The sequence below is a fragment of the Bombina bombina genome, chromosome 6, assembly GCF_027579735.1.
Source record: "Bombina bombina isolate aBomBom1 chromosome 6, aBomBom1.pri, whole genome shotgun sequence".
NCBI lineage: Eukaryota > Metazoa > Chordata > Amphibia > Anura > Bombinatoridae > Bombina > Bombina bombina.
Genome location: NC_069504.1, coordinates 328,545,546 through 328,566,366, shown reverse-complemented (window position 1 = coordinate 328,566,366; position 20,821 = coordinate 328,545,546). Strand labels below are relative to the sequence as shown.

General features: G+C 43.0%; 1 protein-coding gene across 1 annotated transcript in view; it reads left to right on the top strand.

The window, feature by feature from the left end:
• The window catches only part of CFAP54 (cilia and flagella associated protein 54), a 901,430-nt gene that overhangs the window by 476,739 nt on the left and 403,870 nt on the right, over positions 1-20,821 (top strand). The window contains exons 35-37 of the mRNA XM_053719246.1: positions 10,056-10,246; positions 10,514-10,657; positions 13,474-13,906. Of these exons, the coding sequence (XP_053575221.1) occupies positions 10,056-10,246; positions 10,514-10,657; positions 13,474-13,906 (768 nt within the window). The remainder of the gene's footprint in view (positions 1-10,055; positions 10,247-10,513; positions 10,658-13,473; positions 13,907-20,821) is intronic.

Sequence of the window (20,821 nt, the reverse complement as noted above, 5' to 3'; positions counted from 1 at the left end):
ACTATGGCCTATGTTCAGGACAACAATCCCCTCTGTTGGAATCCCCCTGGGTAAGTGACCGGGGGTTATCTTCCAGGATGATGCGGTGGTAGAGGTAATTATCAAAGATACTTGTGGTTAATGTGTTGTGGCCGTAATGGCGGTTGGAACGCCCCTGAAGAGGTTCCTGTGCCGCTCGTGATGGTCGCGGCATGAAGGTTGGTCTGCCACTCACAGAGACTGTCAGGTATGGTCCGATGATAGTTAGCCTCTTGCTGTTTACTGTAGAGCAGTCGGCATGTTCCGGTTGATTGTGGGAGGAGATCTGGCAGGGTATATTGCCGGTTGGGTTTCAGCAGTTGTTATACGCCATTACCTTATATGTATTTCGGATTTGTGGCTATGTCTATTATCTCCAGCTCTTTAGTGATATTTATGGTCACATCTGAGTCAGTTTTTGTAGAATTATAGTGGGATAATTATGATTTTAGGCATTGCCAACACGGAGCTCCGGATTTACGCTGCACTCATGGCAGCAGCCAGCTCCGCCCCCACCACTTTTTATTATTTTTTGCTATGAATAAAGGTGTGATTATTTTTGCACTTCTCATCTCAGTCTGATTCCTGGCACTCTGACACCCAGTCATTTATCTCTGGGGTTCGTCCCCATGTATCGGCCTCCTCATTTGAGAACTTATTGTTCCTTATGGGCTTGTTGCAATCAGCGTCATGCTGTGTTTTGTCCTCTGATGTCCGGATCTCTGGGACTTTGCATCCAACGTCGCGCTGCAGCTTTTCCTCTGCTATCTGGATCTCTGGGGCCAGTTTCGGAAGGTCAGTTGTCCGTGACATCTCAGAGTGCGATAGTTGCTGTGGAAAAGTAAGGCTTCTAAGCATAGTCTCTTCAAAGTCATTAAGGAGGCCTAGTACCGTATGCAAGATATTCTCCATGACGTAGGTGGTGTAGTCTGACTGCTCAGGCCGCAATGCTAGGAAAAAACACTCTTAGTGGCGGTGGATTTTTACGGGAGAGCATAAGTCGGCTAAAAGTTTGAGAGCTCAGTCTTAAACACTTCTGGAGTGTTATTAGCACATACAGTCCCCAAAATTCAAGGAATTAGCTTCGAATTATAAAATAAAGTCAGGAGCTCCTCCATAACATGTCTTGTCTCTTTAGACGCAAGCTCCGCCCCCGAAAGGTGCAATTTTTTATTTCTCTGTCCATAATTTTTTATACCAAGTTATGGAGGATTCTGACTTTTTGGAGACGGATGTCTCTGATTCAGATTCTACTTCTTGTGAAGAGTATGAAATGGCCCGGGTAATCCATGCCCATCAGTTATGTTCTGAATGCCGCTCTAGAGTGCTCTCTTCCCCCTGATACAGGGAACTTAGAGTCCGCAGAGCCATCCGCCCCTGGGGATCCTATATACCGTGCAGCATGTCCCCCAGAACCTTCTTTGACTATGCAAGCAGGTGTCCCTTATGCCGTTACCCCTTCTCCAGGAAGGCGGCTTGTTTCCTCCAGAGGTTACAGCATGGTTCCGCATGGCCATATCTATGGCCTTGGTGCATTTACATCTTCCAGAGGAGGTGTTGCTAAGATACTGTCCGTGTTATGCTAACCGGGGCTCGTCAGGTGTGGGATCGCCTGGGTCAGAACAGCCATCTGGGGAAGCAGTTTCCTCTGAAGCTTCAGGAGCCAAACCCTCGGGGTCGGGGTCATCAGTTGCCCCGGTGGGTGTAAGTCCAGAGAGGATCCTACTAGGGATCAACCTGGACGATTTTTCCTCTTCTTCTTTTGGAGGTTCTCCTCTTTGAATCTGTTGTCCTTAATGATGGTATCACTTCTTTCGGGTTGAGGGGCCTTTTGTCCCCTTCCTTGAGGTTGGCTTTGGGTCATCTGTTTCTGGAATTTGAAGCCTTTTGGTTATTCTACTTCCGGTATCTAGTCTGCTCCCATATTTCGGGAGCTTTACTAATTAGATTGTATCCCCTTTTTCCTATGTCGCCCCTGCCTAGGCGTTTTTGGGTTTTCTCCCGCCAGGGGTTAGGATACATGTTCCAATCCTTGAGCTGTAGGGGTGTCAGGGAAGTGGATCCTGTGGATCTTGGAGACTTTTGTTTGCTTCTCTAACCAGTTTCTAAGGGAGAGGTGGAGTAGTGGTTAGCTCCACTGCACCTGAAGCAGGATGTGGGTTTGAATCCAAGTAGAGCTCATGTTCTCTCATCTGTCTTGTGATTCTCGTGACAGCTAGCATTCCGAAGCAGAGTTTTCTGTTTTCTCGTACGTTACTTAGTCTTTGGACTTAGTGAAGGTTGTTTCTAGAGCATTAGGGCCTTCCAGAGTGGCTATGAGGCTCCCCCATTGCCTATCACCCTTATGGTGGGAGTTGTATCCCGCTGTGGGTGTCCTTCGCTCTCTGTGTATGGGACATTTCGTGAGAGTTCAGTGTCCAATGTGTCTTGGATGGGGTAACCTGGTGGTTCCTCAGGGGTTACTAAATTTTTCAGCCGGCTCCGAGTTTTCATGTGCCCGGGTTAATTTGTCCTGTCTTTGACTGGAATTTTGGGGGTCTGTATCCAGATCCCTTGGGACTAGTTCGGAACGGCCCAGTTTCCCTGTTCCGGGATGTCTTCTGTTCCTACGGGTTTACTTTTTCTCTCTTGCAGAGAGATTTAGATGCTTTACTGAGCTGGTCTTAGTGGCCGGATGATTTCCTTCGGTATATTGACCTTTTGAGCTTGTCTACAGCTTGCTCCAGCCCCGCTGTAGTGGCCTAATGATTCGCCTAGCTGTTTAGCGAGCAGAAGGTTTGCAGTTTGAAGCCAACTGCAGCTAATTGCACCTTTATTGCGTGCTAGCAAGCTGTTAAATTCTAGCTTCGCCATTCCTCCCTTTGGGGGTGAATTTGACATTCCATAGTATCCGCCTGGGCTTGGAGGTATCTTATATTACTCTGTTTAGTGGGGTTGGTCCCCCTGCCTTGCGTGCAGGGTGTCAGTGTGACGGAATGGATCCGTGCCATACCTTTTGCTGTAGTTCCTGTGATGGTCTCCTTTTGGGAGTACCTTTCATCTTCAGGAGGGGAGCTGTGTCTTGGTTATTGAACCCAAGCTCTTTGGGGGGGGGGGCTGGTTTCCTCCCTTTTTCCTTCCTGCAGGTCCTGCTGATCGGGGTAATTTTATTTCACTATGTCTTTCGGACATTATTAGTCACTTTGGTGCTGGGTCCGTTGCAAAAGCGAGAGCTAGGGATAAGTCTGATCTGTTGATCTTAACCGCATATCATAGTTATGTTAAGCCTTCCTTAAGTGAGAGGCTTCGAGGGGGATCCCTCCTCGGCAGTTAATTTTCTCTACCGGTGTCTGGGTTCTGTTCTTTCCTTTCCTACTCCTTTTCGGAAAGGTGCTGTCTTGCACTTTCGGAGTTCTGAAGAAGAAGGTCCTGTGTGGTGGGGTGGCGACCTGTTGTCGTTAAGTCCTTCTTTATAGCAGGACGCCTATGACTTGGAGGAGCATATTCAGATATCTGATGCTGTTTTTTTTCAGCGGCTCCCGGGGACGGTTTGTCTTTGGTTGCTCTATTCTGGGTGCTAGTGAGCGCTCTCAGTAGGGAAGGGATTCTTCCTTCCCCCTTTTAAGTTCTCAGGACATTACTTGGTCCTTTGTTTTATGAAGATGGGGATTTACAAGTCCTCTCTTTGCTTTCTGGGTCCGCAGGGTCTTTTCATAGGTGCTCTGTTCATCCTGGTTCACTCTTTTGGAGTTACCTTTTCTTTGGACCTAGTCCCTTTGGGTTCTGAGGGTCTTTTCAGACTCATTTATCGGAGTCTCTTCTTCCCCACTGGGGGAATGTTGATGCTTGCCTATGGGACTTCGTCTCCTAAGAGGCTGTTGGCTCGGTTGAGTCTAATATCCTGAGTGGTCTCTTGCTAGGGCTTTGCTGGTTTTAACTGTTGGGCAGTTATCTCGGACTTGTTCTTTTTTGCCCTTTGGCTTCTAGTGAAGCAGTTTTTACCTGTCGGGACTTTTTGGGTGTTTTAGGCTGTAGTGCCCTCAGAAGGGGCCGCCTTTCGTACCCGCCCGTTTTGCATTCAGTGTCCTCTATAGCTTGGTTATTGTTTTCCCAAAAGTAATGAATGCAGCTGTGGACTCTTCCCGTTTAAGAAGTAAAAGTTAAATTATGCTTACCTGATGATTTTCTTTTCTTCTGACTGGAAGAGTCCACAGCTCCCCGCCCATGTTTTTTTCATGAAGGGGCGGCCGTATTTTTTGTTTTTCTGGCACCTTTTTCACCCTGATATTTCTCCTTCTGTTCCTTGTTCCCTCGGCAGAATGACTGGGGGATGAGGGAAGTGGGGGAGGTATTTATGCCTTTGGCTGAGGTGTCTTTGCCTTCTCCTGGTGGCAAGGTTCTGAATTCCCAAAAGTAATGAATGAAGCTGTGGACTCTTCCCGTCAGAAGAAAAGAAAATTATCAGGAAAGCATTTTTTTTTTTTTTTTTAATAAACCTGAAATACTATAACATTTTTGTCGTTTATATATGTTGCAAGTGCATAAGGAAAACCTGTCAACTAATTGATTTAATTCTGGTAATGACTGCCTTTTGTGCTTGAATATTGATTTTCACACTTTGTAAATAATATTAAATCATAACATGTGCAATTAACAATTTCATTTCATGTTGTGTTAATTCTAATTGTCATCTTTAAAATGTCAAAATGTAAAATATAATTTTACTTGTTTTTGTTTCAAAGCTGAAAGTGTGAAATAATAAAAAATATTTAACTTTTTATTAAACTTGTATAGAATATGTATATACAAATTAAAATAATATATTGTTTCTAGTAGCTAATGTTTAACTTAATAAATTATATTTAAATTCATACTTTGGGGAAGGGATCAAATTCTTACTAGTAATTTGTATGTAAATCTTTTAATCGTGTGTGTAATTAAGAAGCCCTCTCACAATGACATGAATAGTAGCATCGGTTAATGTTTCCTTAATGAAAAAAAATTATTAAATATAACACTTTGCTTTCATATATTTCATTATAATAATAATTTAAATGTTTGGGATAGATATTAAAAACTTTCCTTACATATACAAAAATCAAAGACCTGAATGATATATAAATTATATTATTTGTATTATCATTTTTTATTTGTATATCACCTCAAAATTCTGTAGCGCTTAAGAAAAAGCTAAATAATTGAATTGATGGTTTAAGGTGATGAAATGTTTTTTTTTTATGTCTCAGTTGTATATAAATCCAGTTGTGTTAATAGGACCCTACAGATGTCAGGTGTTAAATAAAAAATGGTTAATACACCAATATGATCCTATATTACAACTGAAGCACAAAAATGTTAGCACTAACATCGATTAAGCATAGCGAATATTTTTTATTGTTCGAGTGATAGTGTTGTGCACTCAGGCATCTCCATGACTGATAGCACAGGTGCGTTAAAAAGTGTAAAACACTTTACACATACATACATACACACACATAAATCTTTGACCACTTCTAAGTCTCTCCCCTTGTCATATACCATATTTTATTTAATTCTGACACAACTTTATTTTTGCCATTAAAGGGATATGAAACCCAAATTATTTATTTCATGATTCAGATAGAGCATGCAATTTTAAACCCTTAAGGGCCCGAGGACGTACCAGGCACATCCTAAAAAAAAAAGGGTCATTAACGACCAAGGACATGCCTGGTACGTCCTCAGGGGTTTCAAGCGCTGGAAGCGATCGTGATCACTTCCAGCCAATTTTAGGGTATTGCAGCGATGCCTCGATATTGAGGCATTGTTCAATACCTTCTTGTAAGCAACACTCTGGCCCTCTCTGCATCGGCCAGCGATATTGCAGATCGTTGGTGGAGTGGGAGGGATAGAAGGGAGGCGTTCGGGTGGCCCATCGCTGGAGGGGGTGGGAGGAGGCATAAGAGGTCTGTCAGAGGTCCGGGAGGGGGCGGGACTGCTACGATATGGCAAAAGTTTAGTGAGTGGAAAGGAGGAAGAGGGCAATAAGAGCTGGGAAAGGGATCTGGGGGGGGGGGGGGTAGGGTATTGAGTGGGGGCAGCTACACTTTGGAAAAAATTGGTCTATTCCATTTGTTTTTAAAATTCAGCCCAATTTTACTGTAAACTGGGTACTGCCAGACATCTACCAGTACCCAGGATGGCTGCAAATAGGTAGAGGGGGGAAGAGAGAGCTGTTTGTGGGAGATCAGGGAGGTTGGGGGTTCAGGGAGACAGGCAGAAACTATATATAAAATAAAATGTAAAAAAAAAAGCCTTTTATTTTAGAAATGGTAGACTTTCTGCCAGTACTTAAGATGGGGGTGACCATTATGGGGGGGAAGAGCAGTTTGAGAGGGATTAGGGAGGGATCAGGGGACGGGATGTGTCAGGAGGGAGGGTAATCTATACAATTAACCACTTCACTGCTGGGCATAATAGATGTGTTGTACGCAGCTGCATTTAGCAGCCTTCAAATTACCAAAAAGCAATGGCAAAGCCATATATGTCTGCTATTTCTGAACAAAGGGGATCCCAGAGAAGCATTTACAACCATTTGTGACATAATTGCACAAGCTGTTTGTAAATAATTTCAGTGAGAAACCTAAACGGCTAGATTTAGAGTTTTGCGTTAGCCGTCAAAAGCAGCATTAAGGGGTCCTAACGCTGCTTTTGGCCGCCCGCTGGTCTATAGAGTCAGCCAGGAAAGGGTCTAACGCTCACTTCCCGAACCGCGACTCCAGGCTACCGCAGATCCCCTTACGCCATTTGCGTATCCTATCTTTTCAATGGGATCTGCCTAACGCTGGTATTTGGAGTCTTGGGAGAAGTGAGCGGTAGACCCTCTACCGACAAGACTCCAGCCGCAAAAAAAAGTCAGTAGTTAAGAGCTTTATGGGCTAACGCCGGAATATAAAGCTCCTAACTGCTGTGCTCTAAAGTACACTAACACCCATAAACTACCTATGTACCCCTAAACCAAGGCCCCCCCACATCGCCGCCACTCAAATATTTTTTTTTAACCCCTAATCTGCCGACCAGACATCGCCGCCACCTACGTTATACTTATGAACCCCTAATCTGCTGCCCCTAACATCGCCGACCCCTATATTATATTTATTAACCCCTAATCTGCCCCTCCCAACGTCCCCGCCACCTTACCTACACTTATTAACCCCTAATCCGCCGACCGGACCTCGCCGCCACTATAATAAATGTATTAACCCCTAAACCGCCGCACTCCCACCTCGCAAACACTATAATAAATAGTATTAACCCCTAATCTGCCCTCTCTAACAACGCCGCCACCTACCTACAATTATTAACCCCTAATCTCCCACCCGCACTGTCGCCGCTACTATAATAAAGTTATTAACCCCTAAACATAACTCTAACCCTAACACCTCTCTAACATAAATAATATTCCTAAAATTAACTAATTTATTCCTATTACCTACAATTAAATACAATTAAATAAACTATTCTATAATACAAAAAAAACAAACACTAAATTACAAAAAAATAAAAAAGAATTACAAGCAGTTTAAACTAATTACACCTAATCTAAGCCCCCTAATAAAATAAAAAAGCCCCCCAAAATAAAAAATTCCCTACCCTATTCTAAAATACAAAAGTAATCAGCTCTTTTAACAGCCCTTAAAAGGGCTTTTTGCGGGGCCTTGCCCCAAAGTAATCAACTCTTTTGCCTGAAAATAAAAATGCAATATCCCCCCCAACATCCACATACCCCTACTCTAACCCACCCAAACCCCCCTTAAAAAAACCTATCACTAACCCCCTGGTTAAACATGTTGGGTAGCGGCTGCTGAATGATGACTGAGGCAGCTTTTGGTAGAATGGTCCTTCAGACTGTTATTTTTGTGGTCACCACCACAGCTTACCTGACATGCTTTTGATTTACTTTTGATAAAGGTAATATAATTGCTGAAACGCGTTGAGCTTTTAATTTTGGTTTTAAATACATTTGCATTAAGCTGTATCTTATTGATGCCTTGCTGGGGATTCTGGAAATAAAAGTTGATCTTCACTTTAAATCCTGTGAGTATCTTCCATTGACATGATCAATTGTGTGATGCTACTACACTATTATATGATGTCAGGGTTTTGTACTCCCTGAAGAGGTGCGCTCACGGATGAAGGAATGAATGTAAAAAAATGTCCGATGTGACGGCAGCTCTTCCAAGAATTTCAGATGCGAGGAGGAGATCTATATGGAGATAAGAAGGCGCCTTCTTATCTCCATATAGATCTACTACACTATTATAGGTTATTATCTTTTGGAGGTTGAAGAGTTTTGATGTGATCGGAGAAGCAAGAAGAGATATTCAGCTTGATTCCCAAAGGGACACAGCGCCGCCATATCTTCATCTGCATCTACTATGCTAAGTAAATGCGTCTGCTCGAGCACAATTAATTTTAACATGCCTCGGAATAGCGGAACTTCAAAACTCTGGTTAACTGTTACACTCGACTAAAAAGTTGCACAAAACATATGGAAATTATCTTTAAAAATACAGTTACGGGGGCGGAGTTAACCGCTGGTGAGGATAGTCACATATTAGAGGAGCTCCGTAACTCAATTACCTAAAAAAGCCTCCTAAACTTAACGTTTTTCATTGCTTTTGGGCTCCGCTCCGGATCGAGTGAACATCACAGGCAGCTGGACCTATTGCGGGTGGAAATCCGGGTTGCCTGCAGCCTTGCTTGGCCCTGTATCCTGCACCACGCCCAGCTTACAAGCTCCCCACAGACACGTGTGACTTTTAAAAGCTGTGGAGGGTCGGGGCTCCGCTCCGGAGTTACTATACAGAGGTCCGCAGACTTCCCTAAGCACATCAGGAACTGAAGGTGAGGTGCGGGTAGTGGAGGGTTCACATACCTAGTGTGGCGCACATAGTGGAGAGGGGGCCGCCATCTTGTCCCACTGCATACGCAGTTGCTCAGCCAGCACCTCACCTGCCTACAGACGCCAGACACTGAGCAGAACTGCATATGTAGGAGAGGCCAGTAAACACAGGCCTATATAGAGCGCACCAGTGTACTAATAACGTCTTAAGACTTTTAGACTTTTACATTAAGCCCTGAAACAACACTGTGCATCACACTGGTTGCATGATCTGCTAAGTTAGTCCTTCTCCTCTTCTCCTAGTTGCACTTAGCCGTACCTGCATATCCTGATCCACCAATTAGACCCTCAAGGCTGCAGGTATATCGCTTGCCTCTCTTGCAAGTCCTACTGTTCCGGCAACATAAGCTAACCTAAGAGAGAGAGGGTGACCACATACATCACTAGTGCCCGTTGTAGTGCTCAGCTCACTCCCTGTGCACCATCACTTTCGCAGCATTTGAGGAGTCTCCCCCTAAAACAACAACAGAGGGACACATACTGATAAACTGCTACCAGTTCCTTACCACTTTGCAGCCTTTGGTCCAAATAGTGGAGGCCACTATACTACACCTTTGAATTGCCTGATTTGACTATTAACCTGGTGCACAGCTCTCCGCTGTATTAAAGCAAGGGACAGATCTCCCCCTCCCTTTTCCCGCCGGTCCTGGTACCTGCGGGTCATATCCATACCCCCTCTCCTACATCGCCCTGTGGTGGCAACATCCCCGGGGGGGAGATCCAGACCTTGAAACGGGATATATAACCATCCAAAGGGGAAACTAGGTCCCCTAGACGGATATACACTTTTCCTAGACTACGTTGCTTAGTAGTATACCCAAGGCCAGAATCCATCTGCATATCCTACTAAAGGGGATACTGGAGACCCTGATAAGTGCTGCAGTCCTCCATTCACATTAAACATATGAGGATCTCAAACATGTGAGTCACTCTTTGATGCCAAGACCCCAGTCAGCCAAATAGAAGCCGCTCATTATAGTGCTGTCTTTTAACTTCAAATATACAGATAATCTATGCAGAGACACAAGATGCCTCAAACGTTCAAGAGAAAACAGAAACCTCACGCCACCCCAAAACGCACAGTAGTAGACCACTTTAGCAAACTCACCTCTAGATCTCAAGCTGGCTCTGATGATGAAGCCTCAGATGCTAGTAGCTCTAATGAAGCACATGAAGGGGCGATTTTGATCCAATCTGTGGGGCGCTCATTACGCACAGATACAGAGACTAACAACAACCTGATGGACTCTATCACCTCGCTTTTAGCTTCACACCATGACTCTCTGTCCAAGAAATTTGAAAAAGGTCATGCAGATCTGAAACGTGATATAGCCACTATCGAAGAGTGAACCGATGCACTGGAGCGTAAGCAGGAAGATTTGATAATTGATCACTCCAACTTGCTCGGCTACTCGCAGAGTCTAGCGGAACAAATCACTGACTTCGAAGTTAAACTGGCCGACTTAGAAGATAGAACCCAAAGCAATAATATCCGGGTGAAGGGTATCCCTGAGGCTGTCTCCCCCCAAGATCTGGATAAATACTTAAGAGAGCTGTTTACAACTATACTAGGTCCAGAAGAGGGTCAGGAAATGCTGATTGACAGAGCGCACAGAGCATTAAGGCCTAGAACTGCAGAGGGAGATAAGCCTAGGGATGTTATAGCTCGCCTGCACTATTACACCTTCAGGGATAAGCTACTCCGAGCCCTTGCAGGTGACAGAACCCTCCTAGAACAATATGCTGAAATCCAAATTTACCAAGATCTTTCACTGCACACCCTCCAGCTGCGCCGCCACTATCAACTTTACACCAAGATGCTGAGAGATAAAGCTATAAAGTACAGATGGGGGTTTCCTGTAAAGCTGCATATAACCAAGTAAGGACAGCAATACACAGCCTCATCACCACAGCAAGCCAGAGAACTCTTGCAAAGATGGAACTTATTGCCACAAGATCCGCCTGAGGCCCCCGCAATAGAGACAACACAAATGGGTTGAGAGCGTCCGCCCCAGAGTTTTGGCCTCTCCCCCAAAGAGTGAGTAACACCCAGAAAAGAATCACATATGCCCAAGACAGGAACCCTCCTATGGGAGACACGAGTGCTTGAACAATGCAGCTCTGGACTTTTATTTACTGCTGCATCCAAAATTTGGACTACTTGCTGAGAGACTCCCCACTTGACCTGATGGTCCTGCAGCCTCTTTTCCTTGAGGTTAGGTGAGGAGGTCCATTAACGTGGACTCTATTTTTTGTTACTGTTACCTAGCATAGATTATCTCGACATTCCTGTTTGGTTAGTTTCCTTTCCTTATTTGTGTTTCAATCTATTTGACATTTTTGTAATACTTTAAGAAACATAATTGTTTGAAAGTCACTAAATAACTTTATTATACTTGTTTGTTCTGTTTGAAAGCCGGGGCGACCACCCTATCTAGCTTGTTTTCACCTGCTCCTATGCCTTCAAAATACCTCTAAAACTTGTCCATTTATTAATATGTAAGACAGAGGAATGGTCACCCGGAACACAATATAACCATGCTGTAATGTTGCTTAGTTGTTAAAGTGTGTTGTACTTTAGAAAATAATCTTTTTATTATCTCTTATATTAACTATGCATGAATGTACAGATTCGTGGACGTTGGGGGGAGCGTGGGAGACGATGAGGAACATTACCCCTCTTGCACAACGCCTGATCATGGCACTCCCCCCGCTCCCCCCGTTGCCCATGACAATTAATGGCACTGCACACAGATATCGCCTTCAGGGGGTGTCTCTGTTAGAGATTTATGTTGACAGTGTTCCACAGCACAGAGACTAGACACCTGTTGACACGACACCGATCACTCCATATAAGGTTTAAGTAGCTTGAGGGGACATACTTACATGGTAGCATAATGGATATTGATTTAGGAAACTTGACATTTAAAGATACTTTAAAGCACAAGTCAGAACGGCTGACTGGGGTTAGGCCCCACACGCCTGCCTCCCCCCCCACCTTAATAGTTGTGTTCTCTCGACACCAGGTGAGAGAACACTCATTGAGATAGTGTTATATACACATCACTAATCACTAGACAGCATCATAAAGACACATACTAATAAGATAAAGCGGACAGATACACTTTTTCCGCTGAGCATCTCGCCTACCCTTCCCTCCTTGTTCCACTAGTTCTCACTCCCTTCCCTTTCTCTCCTCCTAGTGACCCCCATCTTTCCTACCCTTACTATCTCTAGACCCCCAGACCGCATGAGACGCCCCTTTGGGGATCTCAAGCTTCTCTGTCACATGGCCCCTATAACTGTGGCCACCTTAAATGCCCAGGGATTAAACTCCCCCACTAAGCGAAGCCTGCTATCTAACTATCTTGCTTTCCATAAATTGCCCATTGTTTTCCTACAAGAGACACATTGGGATAAGAACGCACGACAATTCCGAAACCCGACCCATTACCCAGTCTGTGAATTTGCTTCCTTTTAAGAAAAAAAGAGAGGGGTAGCTATCTTGGTACATAGGGATGTCTACTGTGTGATAGAATATGTTGAGCGAGACCCTGAGGGCAGATACCTTATCATAGTTTGCACCTTAAACGGGATACTCTATACACTAGCCTCCGCTTACACCCCAAACACTAATCAAATCCCATTCCTGAGGAAGTTCCTGGGATGGTTGGGCGAACTCAGGAGGGGTCACTTACTGATAGGGGGATACCTTAATCTAGTCTGGGACCCTGCTCTAGATAAAAAGACAACTAACACACACCCTATTGACCGGAACATTACTACCCAATCTAATGCGTTGCGTAAACTCATGTACCAACATGGTCTATATGACATATGGCGATGTCTCGCCCCGACTGAAAGGGATTACACACATCACTCTAAACCGCAGAACTCCTATTCACGGATTGACTACCTATTGTGTATTCATACCCCACGCATAAGAACATGTCCCTGGTCAGATCACGACCTAGTTAGTGCTCGGTGTTCGATCTTACGGCCCCCTGATGGCAGACCCTCTTGGAGGCTCCCAGACCAATTTCTCTCTGAAGGAGAGGTCCCCCTGCTACTTGAGACAATTCTAGACTTCCTGAAACTCAATGATACGGGAGATACGAGCCTGGAAACACTGTGGGCCTCCCTTAAAGCTTACCTAAGAGGCAATTTCTTGAAGAAGAGTGCGCCACTAAAAGCTAAAACTAATATCCCCCTTGCCAAGCTTTATGCGGAACTACATCAGATTGAGCTAGCAAATAAGGGATCCCCCTCTCCCATCCTTGCCGCACGGGTAGGTACCCTTAGAGATGAGATCAATAAGAGAGAACAGCTTCGGGTTCAGGCTAACCTATTTAGGCTTAAACAATTATACTAATATAAGGGAAATAAAGCTGATAGGCTACTCGCCCGTAAGCTTAGGAACCGCGCAGTCCAAGCCAGAATCCCCATGGTCAAAATGGCAGGAGGAGCAGTTTACTCACCTAAAGACATAGGAAAGGCATTTGCTGACTACTATACCTCCCTATATAATCTAGACAGCAATTCCCTTGAAGTAGGCCCACGTAGAGAGGCGATCCAGCAGTTCTTGGCGAAGTTAGATCTTCCCTCCTTGGACAATAACTCTATAGACGACTTGACTGGTCCCTTCACCCTAGATGAGATTAAGGCAGCTATCCTAACTCTGAAACCTCATAAGGCACCAGGCCCAGATGGCTTCACAGGCCTATTTTTTCGCACCTTTTCCCAGACACTGTCACCTTTACTACTTCGGCTTTATCGTGAGGTGACGAGTGCCGGGGCTTTTCTTCCAGAGTTCTTAGAGGCTAATATCTTGACTATCCCTAAAGATGGGAAGGATCCAACACTGTGTGGAAGCTATCGGCCTATCTCTCTTATTAATGTAGACGTGAAGATCTACGCTAAGGTCCTGGTGACCAGACTTGGACGACACTTACCCTCGCTGATCAAGTGGGATTTGTGCAAGGTAGGCAAGGCACGGATAACACCCGCAGGCTACTGAATATCTTTATGGAAGCGGCCGACATGGGACTACCCCTCTTCACCCTGTCTATGGATGCAGAAAAGGCATTCGATAGGGTGGGATGGGACTATATGTTCGGTGTCTTGGAGCACTTCGGGATCCCCCAGCCTTTTCGCACGGCTGTTTCCGCACTCTATGCTTCCCCGACAGCTGTGGTTAAGGGTCTGGGCTTCTGCTCTCCTAAAATCAATATCAGCAATGGGACCAGACAGGGGTATCCCCTGTCCCTGCTCCTCTTCGTGCTGGCTATGGAGCCGCTTGCAGAAACAATTAGGAAAAATACCATGATCCAAGGCCTCCAGATACACTATACACTCCAGAAGTTGGCGCTCTTTGCTGATGATCTCACCCTTTTTCTTACGAATCCAGTCATGTCACTCCCTCCCTTGCTGGAGACCATTGACTCTTTTAGCAGAATCTCGAACTATAAAATCAATGTGACTAAAACGGAGGCTTACATGATACACTTGGACCCGACTGAACAGAAACTCCTTAAGAGGCTTTATACGTTCAAGTGGTCATTGAAAGGGATACAACACCTAGGTGTATTCCTGTCACATGATAGAGGTATAGTAGTACAAGACAATTATACTACTCTCCTAAATGGGATTGAGGCCCGGCTGAAATCAAAGAAATATGAGGAGATATCATGGATGGGCAGGATTGCTGCTTTGAAGATGATGATCCTCCACAAGCTGACATATCATGAGATGTATCCCTGGTGAGGATATTGAGAAATTTCCAAGCACTATTCAACTCATATGTCTGGGACAATAAGAAATCTAGAGTCACAGCAACTATCCTGCAGGCTCCAATTGAACGGGGAGGGCTAGGCCTACCAAATGTCAAACTATACCACCAGGCGGCAATGATCTCTCATGGCTCAGCCTGGGGACCATACCTCCCGCCCACGAGGTGGAGAGAGTTAGAACAAGCATCCCTGCCGGCATATATAGATCTTTCAGATCTGCTATAGGTCCCCCCGCACTTAACATCAAAGATCGCTATCTCCAACCACCTAATTAAAGACTGTCAGTTGGCTTGGTTCCAATTGAGGCACAACTTGTTGATAGCCCCACATCCCTCGCCAATTCATACCGTCATTGCCCTTTTACAGGGACTCTCTAATGTAAGACTCGCTAACTGGAGAAAGCTAGAGGTTACGTCTTTAGGGGATATCTATCTTAACGATAGCCTCCTCTCACCCCGATACATGATCACAAGGTTTGCCCTCCCTCGCCACTTGGAGTTCGACTATATGAGACTCCAATCCCTTATGAAAGCGTGGGGATTCCTGACTGATAAGATCAGGACTCCCACTATCTGGGAGATTAGATGGAGGGCGGGCCTGCAACTGTATAAGCCTCTTGCCACTCATTACAGATCCCTTCTAGGACCCCCCACCCTTGTAAAAACAAGACAAATGATCTCCTGGGAAACTGAAATACGACAAACCCACACAACACTTGACTGGTCTAAGGCTATAGAAATGACCAAATCTGCGCTACACTGTGTGACAATGTATGAACTCTACTTCAAAATTATTACTAGATGGCACCTTGTACCGACTAAGCTACAAACCCTGTACCCTGGGCACTCACCTATGTGTTGGAGAGACTGTGGGGAAATTGGTACTCCGCTCCATGTGTGGTGGTTATGTGACAAACTCCGGCCGCTTTGGTCCAAATTGCGGGCGGTTTGTACGGCCCTAGAACTACCAGTCCCAGATAATCCGAGCCTGGCCCTACTCTATATAGGGGATACTTATATATCTATTTATTGACCTCACTTAAAATGCTGATAGCCAGGAACTGGAAGAAAACGCAACCTCCAAGATGGCAGGCTGTAGTTGATTACTTACAATATATCAAATCCATGGAAGACTATATCTTTCAGATGACAAACCAGTCAGGAACTTCTAGCCTAATATGGGAACCCTGGGAGACTTACTTGAATCAGAGTTTATAATTGGGCCCACCCTTTGAGCAATACCAGCCTATTTCTGGCGATCGTCCCCCCCCCCTACCCCAGAGGGTGCACCTCACTGTGCATATCCTGAGGTGCCCCTCGTCAAGTGAAGAGAATTTCCCTCATCATTATTATCCTACCCCTCCCCCCCTTACGTTACCCTCCCCCCTATTCCTATCTCCCTCTCCCTCCCTGCGCTCCCCCCTCACCACACGCTTTCTTTATGGAACACTGTGTAACTCAACCCAACAACACAATATCTGCCCGCATATACCGCATATACCACATATATCATATACCTTTTACACCTCGGTATTTTAATGTGCTTTTAAGCTGTCAGTGTAATTAAATATGTCATCATTTGCCATATATTTCTCTATTATAAAAATCTAAATTTTTCCAGAGTACCAATATATAACAACATAACCACTCACACACGCACTGGATAGACCATCAATGTAATAAATTACTCCCATACCGTGATCACAGATACATACCTGATATCATTTGTTTCCTGTTAAACCATATGCACTATCGTTGCCAATTATGTACGAAAAAGAGTATTGTTATGTTGTTATCATAATATTGTCTTCAATAAAAATTTATTTTACAAAAATAAAAAAATACATTTACACTCACAATAACACTGTCTAAAAAATAAAAAGTTATAAGGGCTCAAAGATATCGCAGGTATTAGAAAAAAAGCTGCAAAGGGCTTTAACATAGAAATACATACATATACATATATAAATATGTATATGTATATATATATATATATCTATATATCCTATATTATAAAGGCCAAGTGTTTGTCTGAAGCCGTCATGCGCAGTAGAGACAAACACTTGGCCTTAGAAAGCGCACAGCTGATCGCACGCGCACCCACCCGACCTCGCACCTCTGCAAATGAAACAGCAGCGCGAGGATCAGGCAAGTGAAAATATCTTAGAAAGCGCACAGCTGATCGCACGCACACCCAACCGACCTCGCATGCGCATCTCTGCAAGTGAACCACAGCAACGCGAGGCTCAGGCAAGTGAACCACAGGGGAGGGTGGGAGAGAGAGAGGGGGGAGAGAGAGCAAAATAAGGGGGAGAGAGAGAGAGAAAGAGAGAGAGAGAGAGAGAAAGAGAAGGGGAGAGAGAGAAAGAGAAGGGGAGAGAGAGCAAAATAAGGGGGAGAGAGAGAGAAAAAGAGAAGGGGGAGAGAGAGAGAAGGGGGAGAGAGAGAGAGATGGGGGAGAGAAAGAAGGGGGAGAGAGAGAGAAAAAGAAAAGGGGGAGAGAGAAGGGGAAGAGACAGAGAAAAAGAGAAGGGGGAGGGGGAGAAGGGGAGGAGAGAGAGAGAGAGGGGGTGAGAGAGAGAGAGAGAGAAGGGGAGAGAGAGCAAAATAAGAGAGAGAGAGAGAGAAGGGGGAGAGAGAGAGAGTGCAAAATAAGGGGGAGAGAGTGCAAAATAAGGGGGAGAGAGAAGGGGAAGAGACAGAGAAAAAGAGAAGGGGGAGAGAGAGAGAGGGGGAGAAGGGGGAGAGAGAGAGGGGGAGAGAGAAGGGGGGGAGAGAGGGGGATAGGGGGAGAGAGAGGGGGAGAAGGGGGTGAGAGAAGGGGGAGAGAGAGAAAAAGAGAAGGGGGAGAGAGAGATAAAAAGAGAAGGGGGAGAGTGAAAAATAAGGGGGAGAGAGAAGGGGGAGAGAGAGAGAAAAAGAGAAGGGGGAGAGAGAAAAAGAGAAGGGGGAGAGTGCAAAAGAGAAGGGGGAGAGTGCAAAATAAGGGGGAGAGAGCGCAAAAGAGAGGGGGGGAGAGAGAGGGAGCAAGGGTTGGAACCGCGGTACCTAAAAAATTGGCCCGTGTACACGGGCTTTAGGACTAGTATATATATATGTTTATATGTGTATACATATGTATTTATATGTGTAAATGTGTATTTACAAATATATATACAGATATAAACACATATGTATACATATAAAGACATATGTATAAGTGCATTGGAGCCCTTTGCAGTCAAGTAGCTGAAAACATGAAAAATCATATTTATGCAATATTCATTTTTGATAAAGGTTTTAACTATGTTTTTACTGTAAATATTTCACATTCCAGTGTTTTTCACAATAGGGGAATATGTTTTATGTATTTATACATATATATATATATATATATATATATATGTATATATATATAATATATATATATATATATATATATATATGTAGGTATAGATATATATATATATATATATAAAAAAAACATCAGATATACAGTATGTTGAAATATGTATTTATGAATAAATAGAACATATTCTGTTATGTGAAGAACAATGGAATGTGAAATATTAATATTTCATTTCGGGTTAGCGCACTTGAGAAAATGGGATCGGATTTGTGCGACTTCTTGGGTGTTAGGCTTTCCCCCCACTATTCACGCTCCATTGAAGTCTATGGGGGAATGTATAAGGCGGTTATGATATTCTAAGTTCAGCTTTTTGCGAGTTAACGCGCGGTGGGAGCGCTAAATACTGCTCCATTTGTAATCTAGCCCTAGATGGGGCCCTAACTCTTTGTTAAGCGCTGCTAGAGAAGAGATAATATTACATTTCCTGCAGAGTTGAACAACCAAGATTTTAATATTTAAAACCAGTTTCTCTTAAGTATATACTGTAAAAAATGTTTTTATAAGTATTCTGTTTTGCTTTTAATACCTGCTGAGATTTTGAAGAATGCTCCTTTATACTCATAGAATAGATTGTCAGTCTAAAGACAGGATTTCAACACCATCTGGCTTTCTATTTTTTTTATGTTTTCAAGTCTGCTGCAACCCTGTAAAAAATATACACATAATACTAAGAAAGGAGATTCATACACAAGTCTAACAACTATTAGGACATTTATTAGAAAATTGTGTGCTTGTTTTTATCATTTCTCATGGGATACCTAGTATAAGTCTTCTCAGCCTTCTTTTAAACCAATTACTTTGGTCAGATTGAAATTTTCAGCACACTTTTTATCTAGTTGCTATTACATTTGATACAAGGCTTTGAGAGTAACAAGACTAAGATATTGATCCACGTTTTATGAGAAATCAAAAAGAGTCTGAGAAAGTTTGACATAGGAAAAACTTTGTAGGTAATGTTTGAGTGAAGATGTAAATCACCAAAGCAAAAGCATGTTCTGAATTCTAAAATCTTGTGCAATATGGCTATTGGCTATAATTGTTTATAAAATCCTAATGTATCCACATTGTTACTCTCATTTAAAGTGTTTTTGGTATTTTTTTTTTTTGCCATTGTCATTCATTCTATTCAATTGCTAGTATTATAATTCATGCACCCTGAAATGAGTCTTTATATCACTTATGCTGTATTATGAATGAGCCTTATATGGTCATTATCATATAACTCTATTTGATTTTCTCTGAATTGTTTATCAAAATGGAGTTATTGCTAAGGCCCTGCAAAACCATTTTATCATTTTAGGTTATTTCATAAAATATTATCTTGTAATTTATTCTTTATTCGGAGGGATTTTTTTTTTCTCTCAAGTTACAATAATTATTTAATATATTTTACATAGAATACACACTTTTATTGTTAAATATTGTATAAAAAGTGTTGGTGTCTTATATGTTGATATTTTATAAACCCACCAGATCCTCACCCCTGCCTGCACCCGTTGTCTTCATGTCAGTTGCATACTTATGGAAAGCTGTGGATTAATATAATCTTTGCCTATACTTACATAATGGAGGAAACCTTTGATGGGTTTATAATTCTACATTGATGTGTGACTTACCACAGGGATATGATCATTAGCACCAGACATGCTCACAAGTTAAATTAATTAAATAAACTCATTGGCTGGAAAAAGATACCGTGCAGTGGGTTGCTGGGCATTGTGATGCAGTCACTCCCCAAGAGGGGAAATATATAAATTTAATATGTGGAGGGGGGGGGTAAACAGTTTATAGATTTATAGTCATTAGTTGGGTGGTTTAAGTGAAGCAGGGGGTGGGGAATATAAATATAATAAAGTAGAGGCACAAATTGCAGGCACTGCTCAGTTAGTATAAAGTTAAAAATATAAACTTTATTGGTTCCAGTTTAAAACTAGTGTTCTCAGACAGAGGACATACACAGGAAGGATAGTCTTACGCGTTTCACGTCCCCTAGTGGCGCTTAATCATAGACCCCCCCATAATATAAATGTAATGATGGGACAGATAAGAATGTATTGCTGTGTGCGATATTGGCACAAAGTATTAATCTTTATATCAATCTATCATCTATGTTTTAAACATGATTTTAAAGGAAAATAATAGTCAAGCAAGAAATGCATGATTGTATTTATATTTTAAATTGAAAATTTTTTGCAATGTATTCATATAAGCAAAAATGCTTCTTGTAGATGCACTGTGTTTGAAAGTGGCTGCACTGGGCACATGCAGCATATGTGCATATGTTCCTTAACCAGTAATACCTTTTATTAGATGCATTTTTTTATTTGCAAAAGGGTTTTAATCAAAACTGAAATGCACTTTATTTCAAGTTTGATTTAATCTATTATGTCCCTTTAAAACTATAATAATAATAATAATATCATATTAGGTGCTACCCAGAGATGTTGAAAAAATAAACGTGATATAGACTAAGTATGCTTGAAGGATATTGTGGTATGTGGTTGTGGAATGTCTGAGATAATATACAAAGATGTAGATGTGTAAACAGGAAGTGGTTTAGCTGAGTAGAAAAGCTAGATGACCTAATCTAATGCGAATGATACAATCTTTAGGAATTGTACCTGAGTGTGAACATTGCACATGCTCAGTAGCAGCTGGTGCCTCAGATAGTGTGCTTATCAAAAGACTACACATTTTTATCATG